This window comes from Emydura macquarii, unplaced genomic scaffold, assembly GCF_026122565.2.
Source record: "Emydura macquarii macquarii isolate MOO-44397 ecotype Brisbane River unplaced genomic scaffold, CSIRO-AGI_Emac_v2 contig_2897, whole genome shotgun sequence".
NCBI classification, from domain to species: Eukaryota; Metazoa; Chordata; order Testudines; family Chelidae; genus Emydura; species Emydura macquarii.
Genome location: NW_027133034.1, coordinates 56,091,202 through 56,108,731, shown reverse-complemented (window position 1 = coordinate 56,108,731; position 17,530 = coordinate 56,091,202). Strand labels below are relative to the sequence as shown.

At 39.7% G+C, this 17,530-nt stretch overlaps 1 protein-coding gene across 4 annotated transcripts in view; it reads left to right on the top strand.

The window, feature by feature from the left end:
* The window catches only part of KIF2A (kinesin family member 2A), a 97,204-nt gene that overhangs the window by 31,384 nt on the left and 48,290 nt on the right, over window positions 1-17,530 (top strand). For 3 of the 4 annotated variants that reach the window (XM_067569248.1, XM_067569249.1, XM_067569247.1), the window contains exons 2-8: window positions 5,632-5,726; window positions 6,662-6,781; window positions 8,041-8,095; window positions 12,905-13,027; window positions 13,608-13,708; window positions 15,474-15,569; window positions 16,567-16,621. In XM_067569248.1, coding sequence (XP_067425349.1) covers window positions 5,632-5,726; window positions 6,662-6,781; window positions 8,041-8,095; window positions 12,905-13,027; window positions 13,608-13,708; window positions 15,474-15,569; window positions 16,567-16,621 — 645 coding nt within the window. The remainder of the gene's footprint in view (window positions 1-5,631; window positions 5,727-6,661; window positions 6,782-8,040; window positions 8,096-12,904; window positions 13,028-13,607; window positions 13,709-15,473; window positions 15,570-16,566; window positions 16,622-17,530) is intronic. The other variant, XM_067569250.1, reaches the window with a different exon arrangement.

The following is a 17,530-nucleotide window of genomic DNA, read 5'->3' as shown; positions in this document are numbered from 1 at the left end:
CACGTGCCTATTATTTTGCAGCTTCTCCCCTCCTCCCCCTTGCAACTTCACATGCACCCTTCACCCCCCCACCCCAACCAGGTTTCAGAGTTCATCAACAGAAAAAGGTATGTCTCCACGGTGGTGCAAGAACTAGTTGATCACCATGGTAGGTTCACAGATATTAACATGGGGTGGTCTGGAAAGGTCCAGGATCTTTTGAAACTCACACTAGTTTTAGGCAATGAAAAATTGAACTGCTCTCAGAACCACAATGGACAATTAATAGTGTTATGATTTCTTCAGTCCGCCTGGGAGACCCTGCTTATCCTCTGCTCCCTTGGCTTATGAAGCCTTTCAGTGGACGCATGGATAGAAGAAAGTAGCCATTTAACAATTCACTATGTAGCTGCAGAATGACAATGAAATGTGCATTTGGTAGACTGATGGGAAGGTGGAGGTGTCTCACAACTAAGCTGAGTGCTTCTGAGAAATCTGTCTCCTGTTATAACTGCTTGCTGTATTTTGCACAACACCTGTGAGAGTGAGAGCGCCTTACTGAGAGCTGGGAGGCAAAGGTGGAGAGACTTCCAGAGCTTTCTGAACAGCCAGACATGGTGCATTTGCACATTTCTCCAACTGTTCATGGGAACAGCATTGTATCAGCAGAGTCAGGGAAGCATTGTGCTCATGCTTTGAGACCAGAGCAACCAAGGAAATTGATTGATTGTTTTACTAGGGATGGACGTTATTACGGTGACTTGTACCTCAATGAAATTATTCAGCAAAGTCGTGAGTTGGTGTGTTTTTTTTTTTTTTTTTCTAAAACCAAACGACAAACCAGCCCCACCACCACCCATGAGTTTTTAAAATTGATTTAACAATAAAATGTTAGATAACACAATGCAAAGTTGAAACCAGTGGAAATGGGGCAGACATGCCTAAAGTGCTTAGTGCACACATCCTTTGGGGCAGGGGAAACACAATGTGTAAACACGTATAGGCTTGTAGCTATTCTTGTCTGGCAGGGACGGAGTGGCATGGGAAATGCCTGTCCTTGTAGTTGGGGAAGTGAAGGGGGTGGGGGTATCTGAGTATTACGTTCTTGGCAGACTGCATGACGTAGCTAGGTTGGGGTGCTGTACGTGAGCAAAGTGTAACCATGTTCTCCAGGAAGTTGGTCCATTTCTGCCACATGTCCAGTATCTTTTCCTGGATGTCCTTGTCTCTGTCCATGCATTCCTTTGATTGCTCTCTGTCCTTCTTTCATTTTTATAGGGAACATGAAACCTTTGCCTCAGTCTTATTTGGTCTCTGTGATGAGATCAGCAAAAAGTCTTCCCTTGTCCTCTTTCTTTTCCCTCTCAGGTTTGCTGGGTGTTGAGCAACTGATAATGCTGCTCTCTGTGGAAGCTGCAGTGTATCAGATGGTAGCAGAACAGAGAAACAATACAAGTAATAACTGTCCAATACTAGTCTCTCTGCCAACAGTGATAGTGTCACTCCCCCCTCAGTGTCAGAATTCCTTTCTCCTTTGCTCTTCCCATTCTGGGGTGCACTTGGAATGTCTTACCATCTTCACTTTATTTCCCCCTTACACAAGTCCCCTGTGCTAATGTGGGCGGATGGAGCTGGAGGTGTGGGGAATTCCCAAAGGGCAGGTTATTAACTGCATGTTACTTCTGCAGGCTGTCCTTACAATATAGGATGTCACCCTGAGGGGTGTTCCCAAGAGATGGAGAAGGATTTTGTTAAAAAAGGCAGTGGGCAAACCAGGAAGATATGTAGCACTGTTGTTCATGAGGATGATGCTTTTCAGCTGGTGCAGGAGTGGAAAGGAAACACCACCTATATGAGCAGTCCCAAGAAGGACTCATTGCCTTGCAATGTGTTTGCCAAAATAAAGCACCGTCTTTTTGTCTTGAATTCTGTTGTATAACACCTACAGATCAGCACAAAGTGCATTACAAAATAAATAGACTTCTCCTGAACCCATTTTGCTGAAAAAGAGTTAACAATGCTGAGGATATGACTGAAAATGACCATGGGCTTCCATAATTTTGTGTAGCCACTAATGCGTTACACTCTCTCAGTGCATTGAGAGTATTTCTGTAGCCCCATATGGCCAATTTTCCTCATATTCTAGTGCATGTTGTAAATGTAAAGGTAGCTAAAAGCTCAGGAAACTGATCAGCTGATCCAAATGACTTTTTCTGTAATCTTTATTCTTTCTGTATCTGCTGCTACAATAAACATGCCTACCATACAGTGCATCTGGTGTTTTTTAGCCCATGTAGTGTGACTGTTTTGAGCAGAGTGTGAGGGTAGGGTGACCTGTGATTGGCTAGGTGGAAGAGGGAGCATCAAGGAGCATGGGGAGGGGGCGGCAGCGAGGGATGTCAGACTTAGTCTATAGTTGTTGGATTTGATATATGGGGAAAGAAATCCTTCTGGAGCTGATGCCATTTGGGATGGGGTGGAGCAGAGAGCAGGTGGAAGGAGGCATGTGTCTGCTCTTATCCTCCCAACTGAGCACCTCCCATGCAGTAAAAGGAACAAAGCTGTTTAAATCCCCCTATGCAGTCAGTATTTGGACAGTTTATTGTAATGCAGCACATAATGCTTATGGTTGAGATCCCATCTGCAGTACAGTCAGGCTGAGTCGCTCCCTGGATCTTGAAGATCATCTCCAGTGCTCTCTCTGCCTATGTGTCTGGCTTGGAGTTAGGTGTGCTGAAGAGAGTAGCTGTCTGGGGGGAATCACCTCTTCGCCAGGGTCCATGGTCAGCTGGGTGCCTTCCAAACTGTCCACAGCACAGCAGGGTTTGGTAGTGGCCTTCCTCACGAAGTCAGTGCAGCTCCTCATAATATGCATGTGTGCTGGGCATGTTACCGAGCGCTTGTTTTTTGTCTCTTGTATTTTTATAATTCTGCTGGAGCTCCTTAGGTTGGGTGTTGCACTGGATCATGTCCTGGGAGTGGCCCTTTTTCTGCTCTTGCTCCATAGCTGCTCATAGATCATCAAGTTCTGATGACTCCTATAAAAATGGGACTGGATGTGCCCTTGTCTCCAGAGGCAATGAAGTCCCAGATCTCTGGATCGGACCACATGGAAGCACAGGGCCTGGCTTCTATGATGGACTCTGGGTATGTGTATTTGTCACAAACTGAAATGAACAAGTGCCCCTGTGTCCAGGGCCCAAGCATAATATTTTCGGGCCCAGTACAAACTTTTAACGGGTCCCCTCCTGTAATGGGGGTAATAGGGTTTGCAGCCTGGGCCAGGGCCTCCGGACCTTGGTGAAGTGTACCCTTCCCCTCCCCCCATGTGGGGGCCCTGCCTGCGTCTGTGCCAGCATTTAAACAGGGAGGTGACAGCCAGTCAAGATGACCCCTTGAGCAGTGGAGGGCACACAGGTAAACAGACAGGCCAATCCATGTGTGAATCAGTACATTATGGGATGGCATTAAGACGACTGCCTAAGTGGTGTAGTTAATTTGAAATAGGGATACATCTACACAAACCTTATACTGGTATAACTCATTCTGGAACAAAGTTATGTTGCTTCCAGAAAGATTAATTAAAGCAGGAGAGGATGCGAAAAAAAGAACTTGTGTGTGTGGGTACAAGGGAGTTTATGGCATTATTTATGAAAAAAAAATTGCCTGTGTAGAAGACCTAACACGGAGGATCCTGTGTACTGAAATCTGTGTGTCTTTAGTCTCCCTTGGAGGATATGTGTTATATGGCTTGGCTTGGTCCACCCTACCATTTATAACACCTTCCATTGGCTTCTCTCAGAAATAGGATGGGGGCAGGAGGTAGTGTCTGGAAGAAGTGGATTCCTAGCCATTGCATTCACTGCGGGCTCCATGTTCCCCCCATAAACACCCTGTGTGTCCCCTTCCCTTTCTATTTCAGGGACTTCCTACAATTTCTTCTGCCAGGGCTTCTGTGTACCTCCTATTCTCCCTCCTCCCATATGAGAATCCACCATCTCCCTTTCATGCCAGTGGTTCTGTGCAACCCCATTCCTACCTCTCTCCTATTGTCCCCTGTATGGCATGGACTCTATGTCCATCCTCTATTTCACTCTTTCCCTCCAGGGCAGGGGCTCAGTGTACTTCCTCCTCCTCCCCTTCCCCCATAGCAGGATCCCCCAGTATCTCTCACCAAAGGTTGTGTGTGTCTGCCATTCCTTTCTCTCCCTATGGTAGGGCCTCTCTGTGCTCCTTATTCTCTTCTTCCCCTGCCACATGCTCCCTATTCTCCCTACCTTCACACCGATACCAGGGTCCCCCAGTCTTCCCTCTGCCAGGGGTTCTGTGTGTTCCCTATTCTCCTCCACATGCAGGGGCTCTGTGTGCACAACCCCCACTTCTCCACCCCCGCCATTGTTGTTTCTCTGGGAGATAAGTTATTCAGGATTTGAACATGTTAAATTCTGTTGGGAGAATGTGTGGAGATGAGATGGGATATTGTCATGCTGGAAGGTGTTATGGGTGCTCTTGCCCAGTTAGATCTGTAGACCATTGCAGAGGTGCTTGAAGTTGTGGCTGTACTAAACAGATGGCAGGGCCTCCATGTGTCCCCCATTTTTCCTCTTGCATTTCCCCCCAAAATCAGTAGGTCTGGCTACTGATGTCTACACCATCCCTGAAATTTTGGAATCCATCAGATGCAACATGTAAAAAGTATTGGATTACAGACAGATAAATTCCGTCAAGCTGAGTGTATGTTCTTACGAGGTCAGCTGACCAATTTGTAGTACACTAAATATTCACAGTGAAAATTCTTCAGCCCTTGTCTCCATATAAAATGTTTCCTGTCTCATTATACTTCATGAAGACTTCTTGGACATGCTGTTTGCAAAGTCATAGCCACAATACCTCCGCTTCTCCAACAACAACCAGTTCATGTTGCTTGCACTTGGGTATTTCAGATGTGGTGGTGGAGCTAGTAATGAAGAGGATTTCATGTTAGTTGGATGACTAGCTCATCCAGACCCTGTCAACTGAAGGTATCAGAAAAGCTGGTCGGGGGCTCTGAGCCTATTTCAAGAACTCAATAGAAGATGGCAAAAAAACTCTTGGAAACATATGTTTACCTTGACTATATATAGTACACCCAGGTAATGTCCTTCCACTGGAAGGATCACCAAACTAGAATTGCTAATGAAACTGGTTGAAGCCAAGAACGTTTGCCAGATCGCATGTCTCCTATTCTATCCTGTTTAATTAGCAGTCACATTTTTTATTTTTTAACGCCTGTGATTCTGTGCATACTAATGTTTTGCTAGGAGCTAGTTTTGTGGGCTCAACCTTGGGCTCTGTGTCCTGTCCGTTTACATTGTAAGCCTTTGGAGGCAGGGATTATGTCTATTTGTATATAAAAATCTGTATAATGCCTACTTATGAGATCTCTAGGCACTACCATAATAGAACTAAAATAAATGGTCTAAATTCATTGTGTTTAGTGGAGTTTGGAGGAGATTGGAACTACTTCCTCTTCTTACATAACTTTTTTTTTTTTTTTTTTAAATAGAAGTTGCAGGATCAGATCCAAAACTTCTGGGGTGCAGACTGGGACTAAAATAATTTCAGGGAAAATACTTAACTGCTAATAAATGAGTGCTTATGTCTCCCTTCTAGGTCGAATACATCAAGCTATGGTAACATCTCTCAATGAAGATAATGAAAGTGTTACAGTTGAATGGATCGAAAATGGAGACACTAAAGGCAAAGAGGTACACAAAATATTTTAGAACTTCTATTTTCTTTACTTTTCTAGAATAAAGACCATTGGAATGCTCTTTTAAAACTGCATATATTTTATCTTGAACCTGAATTCGTTCACAAAGTAAAACTAGTGGAAAATATATTTGTTTTTTAAATTAAATTGTGATTTCATGGTTCCAAATATTTAGTGTGCATCATAGAACAAAAGACATCAGTTTCTGTGGTGCTGTAATATACTTCCTGAGTATACGTTTCTATAATAATACCAAGCTCTTATGTAGCACTTTTCATTGTAGATCTCAATGTTCTTTACGCAGGAGGTCAGTCTCATTATCCCTTTTTTACAGACAAGGGAAACTGAGACAGAGGGACGTGATTTTCCTAAGGACATCTAGTAGGCCAATGGCAGAGCCAAGAATAGAAAAACTTCTTTTTGCAATATAGTAGGACCAAACAGATGCTTTCTTATTTATTTTACAGATTTTTTTCAGTTTTCACCTTGCTTTCTTGTGCAAGAAAGTAATAGTTTCCCGCTCAGTTTCTTATCTAGAGAGACTGTAATTTACATACTTCCAACCAAACTAGATTTCTCCTTCTTTTTTATGTAATTGGATATTTTACATCAAACTCCTATAGCTGTCAGAAGTCACAAGTCAGAAATGCTACTCCAGCTTCACAAATATGACTTCCTAATGGTTGTTATAAATTCATATAAATTGTTATATTCATATAAATTAATATTTTCAGGCAACCGGAGGACCAAAATTATTTTAAAAAGTTTCTTCAGCTGAAGATACGCAGATTTAAAAAGCAAAACCAACCATGGGTTAAAATCACTACAGGTGTCTGCTTGTCTGTGTATAAATGTAAAAGAAATAAGGGTGAATTTGCTTGAGCAGACTCACAAGCCTGTGCCTTTTCCCCCTCCCCCCCTTGTTAACAGATTGACTTGGAGAGTATATTCTCACTTAACCCAGATCTTGCACCTGATGAAGATCTTGAACCCAGCCCAGAGACTCCACCACCTCCCACTCCTTCAGCCAAAGTAAACAAAATTGTGAAGGTTGGTGATGTCTACTACAACATGGTCAATTAAAGTTACTATTGTCCCATTCATGTTAGTATTATACCTGCAGTATTTAAGAATTTTTAAGTTTAACTTTCATTTCTGTTCATTATAAACTAATTCAGGAATATTTTTAGAAATCCATATTCATCATAAGAACATAAGAACGGCCATACTGGGTCAGACCAGTGGTCCATCTAGCCCAGTATCCTGTCTTCCGACAGTGGCCAATGCAAGGTGCTTCAGAGGGAATGAACAGAACAGGTAATCATCAAGTGATCCATCCCGTTGGTCATTCCCAGCCTCTGGCAAACAGCAATCCCTGCCTATCCTGGCTAATAGCCATTGATGGACCATGAACTTATCTAGTTCTTTTTTGAACCCTGTTATAGTCTTGGCCATCACAACATACTCTGTTAAGCTGTTCCACAGGTTGACTGTGTGCTATGTGAAGAAATACTTCCTTTTTTTCATTTTAAACCTGCTGCCCATTAAGGTCATTTGGTGACCTCTAGTTTTTTGTGTTATGAAAACAAGTAAATACCACTTCCTTATTTACTTTCTCCACACCAGTCATGATTTTATAAACTTCTATCATATCCCCCCTTAGTCGTCTCTTTTCCAAGCTGAAAAGTCCCAATCTTATTAATCTCTCCTCATATGGAAGCTTTTCCATACCCCGAATCATGTTTGTTGCCCTTTTCTGTATCTTTTTCCAATTCCAATGTATCTTTTTTGAGATGGGGTGACTAGATCTGCATGTAGTATTCAAGATGTGGGAGTGCCATGGATTTATATTTAAGCAATATGATATTTTTTGTCTTGTTATGTATCCCTTTCCTAATGATTCCCAACATTTCTGAAAAAATGTAAGAGATTTCTGAAGGGCAGAACTGAAAAAGAAGAAATCAGCAATTGATCAGGGGACAGACAGTGAATTTCTTAGCTTGAAACCAACTTTAAACTTGTTAAATATAGTTTGTGTCCTTTATTGGGAAAAGCTTGTATATTTTGAGGAAAATGATCTTTGGACCCTTTTTCTTAGAGAAGGTTTTGGAGGTTATTAAATCCTGTATTTAGCTCACATCCTCTTCATCATAAGTGCTGCTGGGAGGGACTCTGCAGCATCACCTCCCCACACTACTCATGGTGATGTCTGTGATTACTTCTGTTCACTGAAAGTAAGCAGAGATTGGGCTACAATTTACAAAAGATGTGATAAGGTGAACAGATTATGGAGATTTCTCTCTTTATAGAATCGACGGACTGTGGCTCCTGTTAAGAATGAAATTCCTGCCAGAGACAACAGAGGTAAACACTCAATTGTGTCTTTCCATTCCACAAAGCGAGAAGATGAAAATGCTAACCTGCCACTTATTTAAAATTCTCTAGTAATCCTACATTCTCCCTAGTTTATTACATGGCTATGTGAAATTTAATGGGCAGGGAGAGTAATTACTGGAACTATTATGATAATGTCTTTTTTAAAAGTTAATAGGTAATCAGTTTTATGTATAAAGCCTGGTTTACACTTAAAATTTCTATCAACCTAGCTGCCGCCACTTGGGGAGGAGGTGTGCCTACAGCAATGGGAATAACACCTGTCATTGTAGGCTGCATCTATGTTGTGGGGTTTTACTGGTATAGCTGTGGTATCGTAGTCCCTATAGTGTAGACATAGCCTAAGTTCAATATAGGAGATTTAGTGCATGTCTATGTTTTATGCATCACTTATTTATATATCTAATAAATATATTGTTTAAAACAGTCTCTTGTCATATTTCACCATTTTATATGTTCCTTTGTGCTTTTGATACTGCTTTTGTTTGTTTCTCAGTCCAGTAGTTAAATAGTCTTTGAAAGCATGTCTACAGGACACTCAGGAAAGTTTGAGAGAGTTAAACTAAAGTCACTTTACTTCTGAATTGGAGCATCCACACAGGGGCTTAATGCACGTCAGATTCCTGCCTTCAGTTAATTTAGCTGAACTTGTCTCTGTGTAGACATGCCCTTAGAGCAGTGTTACTCAGACTGAGGCTTGGGAGCTGCAAGTGGCTCTTTAATGCGTCTCTTGCGGCTCTTTGCAGCACACTATATTAAAACACTATCTGATATAATTATTAACCAGTCAGGATGCTTTTACTGTGTTATTAACCAATTGTAGTTGAATAAAATAATGATACTTGGTCAGTCATTTTGCTGTGAGAAGAATACATAAATGAATTCAAACTACTGAGGCTCTCTAGTGTAATGTTGATCGCCAATTTGGCTCCTGAACCACTAAGGTCTGAATATCACTGCCTTAGAGCGGTGGTTCAACCAGGGGTACGTGTACACCTGGGGGTATGTAGAGGTCTTCTGGGGGTATATCAACTCATTTAGATATTTACCTAGTTTTACAACAGGCTACATGAAAAGCAGTAGCAAAGTCAGTACAAACTTGTTTATCCTGCTCTATATAGTATACACTGAAATATACGTACAATATGTATATTCCAATTGATGTATTTTATAATTATATGATAAAAATGAAAAAATAAGCAATTTATTAACAATAGTGTGCTGTGACACTTTTGTATTTTTATGTCTGATTTTGTAAGCAAGTAATTAAGTGAGGTGAAGCTTTGGGATATGCAAGATGAATCAGACTCCTGAAAGGGGGTACAGTAATCTGGAAAGGTTGAGAGCCACTACTTTACAGACTAATTAATACTGGAATGAGCAACAATCAAAAACATAAAGGAGCATATTGTAATAAGCCAGCAGATGGCACCCAATGTGAACTGTCAAGTCCTGGAGGCTCAGTGGCCTAGAGGGGCAAGAATATGGAGGACTCTAGATGGCTGGAAGGAGCCAAGAAAGTGAGGGGCAATCTTGGCTTCAGTACTGTGTGTGGTCTCTGGAAGCAAGAAGGACGGTGTTGCTCTACATGAGATTGTGAGAACGAGACTGTGATGGACTGGGGTTGGTGGCGAGTGCTTAGGCTCACCTGTGTCCTGGAAGAAAGTGACAGTCGGGGAGCATTGCACCCCACTAGGCTGGAGACCCAGATAGAGCAGACATGGAGCAAATACCTCACCAGGCTTTCACATCTTAGCTCTGTATGCACCACTGGTGGGATTAGAGACTTCTAGGAGGTGGGGTGGGTGAGGGTTTTGGGCACCTCTGGAGGTGGGGGAAGGGATTATGCTATTGTTTTGTTGAATTTCCTTAAGTTTCCCAGCCCTGTTCCAGCCCATTGATCTGTATTAGTTCCCGTGCCTCACATTTTTTATATAAATGGTTTGAATACTGCTCTGTGTGTAATTGGGTTTTGGGTCAGGAGTTTCTGGACTCACTTAAGCAAAAAGGGCAAATGCCCAAACTGGAGAGGAATAGGTGCAGGCTCGCTACCTCAGGGCATCTACTAGCACCTGTGTCCAGCATGGGGAAAGGGGGGTGGAGGGTGTGGGGGAACACACAATAAGAAATCGTGAAATATAACAAGGGTGTTTTTAAAGAATATATTTATTAGATAAGTAAATATGTGATGCATAAACTCCCTAAAAATACCAAAATAAACATGTATTACTTAGCAAGCGTGACTTTGTTCTCGCCACTGCTGTATCTGATTTGTCAGCATTGCCATTATGTCACATTAATCACTTCACTAAACTGTTCTAAACTTAAATCTTCGCATGGGCTCTGTATATTCTTATTTGTGGGATCAAAGCACCTGCATTATAAACTTCCAGAATCTTCTGGTGTCCCTTGTCCCTCCCCTCACAGAAACTTCCATTGGAATAAAAGCGGGGAAAGAAAATGTTCAGTGTGTATTGGTAGAGAGAGGGGAATAATTCTTGTTTAAATTAATTCGATTGGCCTACATTTAAAACACTTAATTGGATAAGTAGTGTCCTTCCTAATTTTGCATTTTTCATGACATTAATTCACTTTTTATTTTTAAACAATTGATAAATCTAGTTCTGCAAATGTTGATATTGTCAATGTTGTCTAGAGATGCCTTTGTACAGTAGTGACTTCAGCTTGGTGCATGATAGCAGTGTAACTCTCACTGTGATGGGAGCTCCACTTCTCTTCCTCCACCGTTGACCCTAAGAATTTATCCTTCATTGGTCATTTAATTAAGCCTTTGTGTCAGTATACTATTTTATTCAATATAGTTGACCCATACTGTAAACTAGATCCCATCTGTTGATGTATTGGAGCTCTGATGTTTTATCACATTTTCCCCTCAATTATACCGGGGGAAAGTTTGGGTCTTTACTTGTTTGTGTTTGCTACTCCCACAATTGTCTTCATGCTCTAATTCCATGTTGCCTTTCATGAATGACTGTCTTGTCCAAACTGCCACTCAAAGCATTAGCTTCTCCTCCTTCAACTCCCTTCTCACAACCCACTTCTTCAGTGATGCTTACAGGAACCTGGCCAACTGAAAAGGGGATAGGTTTAAGCAGCTGTTATGGGTTTATTTGTATGTTTTACATATTTATGGCATGATTTTTTTCAGAGATGTTAAACACTTACCACTCCCATTGACTTAAGTGGGAAGATGGGATCGCTCAGCACCACTGAAAATCAGGCCACTAATGTACACGCACATGACTAAAATGAACGTATTTTGATTGTATCCTCAACACCCTCCCTTTGTATGTCACTTGCCCTTTGGTGCCAAAATAAGAATAAGATGTGTTTATAAGTATTCAGACTTCTCTGCTTTGTATAATTGTATCCTGTTTCTCCTTCTTTCTTTTGTGCCCCATGTTCCTCCTCCCTGCCCCCAAATATTGCTAGCTCTCTGAGGTAAAGACTATGTATTCTTCTTCGAGTGCTTGCTCATGTCGATTCCAGTTAGGTATGTGCGCGCCTCATGCATGGCTACTGGAAGATTTTTCCTCCAGTGGTACTCCCAGGGTTGACTGTGGAGCCCCTTGGAGTCGCGCCTCCATGGTGTCCTATATAGAGCTCTGCCAACCCTCCGTTCCTCAGTTCCTTCTTACCGCCTGTGAAGGTTAGCTGGAATCTGTTGCTCAGCCAAGGGGCCTTCCTCCAGTGTTTTCCTTTGATTACTTCTAAATAGTTAGTGTTAGTAGTTAGTGAATAGTTAGAATTACAATAGTTAGATTAATCGGATCTCCTTAAGGGATCATTACCCTTTCCCTCCCAGAGATCGGGGCATGTCTCCTTCCCCTGGCTTCAAACTATGGGGGACTTGTAAGAAGCCCATGCCAAAGAGTGACCTGCACACAGTGTCTTTAGTGCCTTGGGGAGACGCATCAAAAGGAACACTGCAAAATTTGCACCGACTTTCATCCCCGCACACAGAAAGAAAGAAGCTGAAGGCTGAAATTCCTTCTCATGGAGGCAGTGCTGCATCCTTCCCCTAGGCAGTTGGAGCCGGGACCCAGTTCCTCGGCTTCGATCAGGAATGCGCTGGAGTCAGTTTGAGATCCAGTGCCGAGGAAGAACTCGGGATCACGAGACCCTTGGCACCATAAGGGGTCCTTGGCACTGAAGGCCTTGACGAAGGCGCGGCACTGCTCTCATTCTCCGGTGCCTAAGAAGAAACTGAAGAGCGTGGACAGGGGTCGCTCGCCCAGATCAAAATCTTCTGGGCATAAGAGTGCTGGTGCAGTGTGATGCATGTCAGGCCGCTATGTATTATTATGTGTTTGTAGAGCACCTAGAACAATGGGACTCTGATCCTGATTTGGGTCTTTAGATGTTACCACAGTGCAAATAAATAACTCAAAATTTTAGGCCCCAATACTGCAGACAAAGAAATATGGTTAACTTCACTCGTGAATAGTTCGTAAGTTAAACGTTTGCTTAAATGTTTGTCAGATGGAGGCCTTGGTTACTAGTTATGTTTATAACATTAGGATCAGTAATTCACTATATAGTGTGTCATAATTAAAAACATACCTTCCATTTTTTTCTAGTAAGCTACATGTTTACTTAGGTGTTACTAAAAGACCTTTTTGTTTTTAATCATAAAATATTTCGTAATCTGACCGTAAGATGGGAAATGTGAAAAGGTCATTCTGTTAAATGAAAAAAAAATGTAAATTTTCATGTCGATATTTAGTTTCAGATTAGTTTTATGTTTTTCTTTTGCAGCGGTTGGTTCTGCACGTGCACGGCCTACTCAACTTCCTGAACAGTCTTCCTCTACACAACAGAATGGTAGTGTTTCAGATATATCTCCAGTTCAAGCTGCAAAAAAGGAATTTGGACCCCCTTGTATGTAAACCACCTATCAAGGATTTATTCATTCTAGGCATTACATGTACACTCACTTGGACATCTGTGTAATCCATAATTGTTGAATGGTATAAACACACAGTTGTGTCTGTAGGTCTCCATAAGAAGCATTTTCAAATTACTGTGGGATACAAAAGGTTGAGTTCTGTCATTGTCCTGTTGATAATTGGGTTTTAAATTTTTTTCCTTCAATTTTTAAAAGCTTGGCTGTTCCTTTAAAAAAATTATTTTAATTTGTCCAGTCTTTTATAGCTCAAACCAAGAAATCACATATCAGTTAGTATGTTTTTGAGGGCCATCGTCTGTTTTATTTTTATTTGGGTATTTCTTTTCCGATTCCCATGCATACTTTTTAAATTGAGGGGCTAGTAAAGTTCAGAAATAAATTTGCAGTAGTTATGCCTTGCTACTATTGAGCTGTTTGAGGAGCTAATCAGTGTAAAGATGTAAATAAATACGTTATCTTTTCAGTAATTATAATTTAATTGAAAATTTGTAGTGTAAATATTCAATCCATGTGACAATCTGATGAATATTAAATTTTATCTTTTTCTTTAAGCACGTAGAAAATCTAATTGTGTGAAAGAAGTTGAAAAATTGCAAGAGAAACGTGAGAAAAGAAGATTACAGCAGCAGGAACTTAGAGAAAAAAGAGCTCAGGTTTGTATTTTTAGCTCAGAGATGAATTATACATATTGTGGAAAGCCTGTGTCCAGAAGAGAGATGTATGCCAAGTTACTGTGATCTTTATTTTTTATATAAACTATGACTAGCTTGAAACTAAATGTTTTCTTCATATGTACAAAACTGAATGATTAATCTTTGAGTTCCATACTCATTTAGGTGCATGGTTTTGTTGTTGTGATAACTCACTGTATCATTTTATCCGATTCTTTTGTTTCATTCATATTTACTTTTAAGTTTTGCATTTAGTAGCCTGGTCATGAATATTTACAAATGCAATCTCAGTGAAAGATATTGCCCAAGAAAAACATATGGACCAAAATATTAAGATCCTTAACCCAAAATAGGGTATCAACTCTGCGTAAGATATTATACAGCATTCTGACAAATTACCCTCTTCTAATCTTTGATGGATATGGGTGGCATATTTTGAGAGCTTGTGGTTTGAAGAGTGTTTTTAAATATCTCGTCAGACATTTTAGTTTTATAACATACAAGCAATATTGGGAACAAGTTGTTACAAATTTCTCTGAAAATACGAAGTTGCTAATCCTGTAAGAATTTTTTTTAATATTAATGACTTTCTGTCACAGTAGAGTAAAAAATTTAGAAAAACCAGTAGCATAATCTTTGTTGGCGTGTTAGTGTTAGTGTTTGTTAGTCTGTAAGGAGATACTAGCAATCCACTAGTGACATAAGTACCACCAGAAAGAAAAATGATTCAAGCAACTTGATTTCATGGCTTTATGATGGCCCTAAACTTATCTAAAAGGATGTATGTGGAATTTATTTTTTTTTCTACTTTTTCATCCATTTACATGAATAAAAAAGGTACTGTTTCTTTCTCTGAGAACAAATAATACTTATTATCGTGTTTTAAAATATTTATTTATTGAGACTCTGCCTGCATTGAATCTTCAATTAAATCTTAATTTTTTTGATTTCAAGAAGCCTTTTTTGTATCTAGCATTTCTAAACTTCTACATAAAGGAATTATTCTGCTGATTTCATGACTATCCAAGTGTGTTGTATTCATTTTCAAATGTTTCTTTTAAAAATGCAACAGTAGTAGAGTATTACTATAATCAAAACTCTTCAGCTCTTGAAACCAAAGTGCTGAGTTTTCAGAATAGTAGTATGGCCAAGACTTTTTTATAATGAACAGTGTAACATTCTGAATCTTAGAAAGAAGCAGCCATGAAGGTAACACATTTTATATGGATTTATGTAGGAGAAATTTTTCAGTTTTTATAAGTGAGTGATGACAAACTTGTAGATGATCTGTCTGTTTATTATTTTGTATTTATATTACTTTAGGCAGTATTATTTTAATGGAGAAGGTTTTGGGAAAGGGCAAGAGATTCCCTCCCTTCCAAGTTTTCTTATGTTGAGTCCTTATCAAGGATGTTTTCTGTTGCCTACTAATTAAAAGTTTATTTTAAAATTGAACACCACACTTGTATGTTTGTTTTTTGTTTTTTACTGTAGAAATCCAGCTTCTTTCTTGATGAGTAAAATAGTCACATGGTGTAGTGAGACCAGATCCAAAAACTAATGATGTGTGAACAATATGTGGTTTAACGTTTGGAAAACATGCCTATTGAAGAAAGTTAAGACTTCAGTAAACATAGTATACATCTGATATTGGTTCTGTAGATTTTCTATAATTGTATCTGGAAAGTAGTTGCAAGTGTCTGTGTTAACAAAAAGTTTGTAACTCTTTCTGCTATTTTTTTCATAGGATGTTGATGCTACAAACCCAAATTATGAAATTATGTATATGATAAGAGATTTCAGGGGAAGTTTGGATTATAGACCATTGACAACTGCAGATCCTGTAAGTTTACCTCAGGAATTGTTTTCAAAAGGCAAGGATTTTCGTCACAGATTTTTTAGCCCTGTACATCTTTTTGCCACCCTTCAATTTAAAAAAAAAAAAAAAAAAAAAAAGATGTTCTTGTAAAGCTAGGAGGCCCAGATTTATAAAGTATGTAGGCACTGCAATATTGAGCACTGCAGCATCTAAGTCCCATTTTCCAAGTGATTTTAGGCTCCAAAATCCCATTGACTTTCAATGAGATTTAGGCTCTTAAGTATTTAAATTGCTTTTGAAAATGAGACTTAAATGCTGCAGTGCTCAACACTTCAATGCCTAAATATCTTTTACAAATCTGATCCTGAGTAATTAAACACCTAAAAATTTTTGTACCATAGAATTATAGTTCTATAACTTTAACTTTAACTTTATTTTGTTGAAGGTAATTTGCGTTGAAAGGAATTATTACATTTTATGTCCATTAAAGCGTGTGCTAACTTTACAATATTACAGGTTTACAGGCATACATTTGTAGGACAGAATCTTCAAAGGAGCCTAAAGGAGTTAGGTGTCTAACTCCCTTAGGCTCCTATGAAAACCCCATTCTAAATATGTAGATTTAGGACCTTATCTTGAAAGATACTGAGACCCTCATCTCCCATTGAAATCAATGGGGCAGACCCTCAGCTGGTGTAAAGTGTAGTAGCTTTACTGAAATCAGTGGTGCTAGGATAATTTACACCAGCTGAGTGTCTGCCCCAGGATGAGTACAGGTTACCACACAGGATGTCTGCACCCTGCAGGATCTGGTCTGAACTGTTCATTGCAGTGAGTATAGAGTTGTGCCTCTGGGTTCTGGAATATTGTACATTCAGCACTTTCACTTTTTGAAAGTTCAGATTTACTACCCTGTAAAAATCTTTCTTCAGAATAGCTGGTGTAATGATCAAACTTTTAAAACAATCACCATTAAAATTAGTACTTAGTTCACTGAAAGATTTTTTTTGTTTGTTTGTAGATTGATGAGCACAGGATATGTGTTTGTGTAAGAAAACGGCCGCTCAATAAAAAAGGTATGACCATATAATGTTTAGCTGGTATTAGTCTCACTGAGCAGCAGCTTCTGGTGGTGTGTGTGGTGTTCGATAGTACTTGTATTACAGAATGACCAAGAGGCGTCAGGCAAAATTGGGGCTTCTTTGAATTAGTTCTTCCTCTATAAATTCATTTTTATAATAGCAAATATGTACCTTTATAACCTAAAGTTAAAAATGAAAATGGCTGGCCTTTAAACTATAATTATATGTATACATAGCGCATTCTTACTCAGATGTGTGGTAGGTTTAGTAATATATCCTTTCTGAATTACCCAAGATGACGAAAACTGATAGTTTGATTGAAATATTTCATAGGCTTTTTAGAATAGAAAATGGTACCATGTCAAGACATTAAAAGAGAACCGTTGTGTACAGGATTTGAACTGACAAGATAATGGTGATATGCATGGTCAAAATGGTTCCCCACTTGTGCAGGGGAAGACGTGGGAACAATATTTCCGCAAATCTCTTGTATCAGATGGAATTCTACAAAGAATATTTGACAATTACCTGGCAGAGAGACCATACTAACAGATCTGTATTCATATGTTGCCAGCTTCTCCTTTACTACCCACTACTGACTGGAGTTCAGTCAGCACTGCTGAAATAAGTTAACCTACTTTTTGAAAAAGGTTTTTCCCTTTGTTAAAACTTTCAGAGATATCTTGGTTGGCTGAAGATTTCAAAGAGCATAATTTTCATACCCTTAAAATACCAGTGAGTCTTTTGGAATTGGGTCACAGAATGACATATTCTGGCATATCTTCAGAAAGACAGGAAGTGACAGGAGAATTTTGGAGAAGGGGTGGGGGAGAGAGGTACATTACTATTTATACACAGTGAGAGCTCTTCTCTCTTGCCTTTCTTCCATATTTCTTCTTCCAT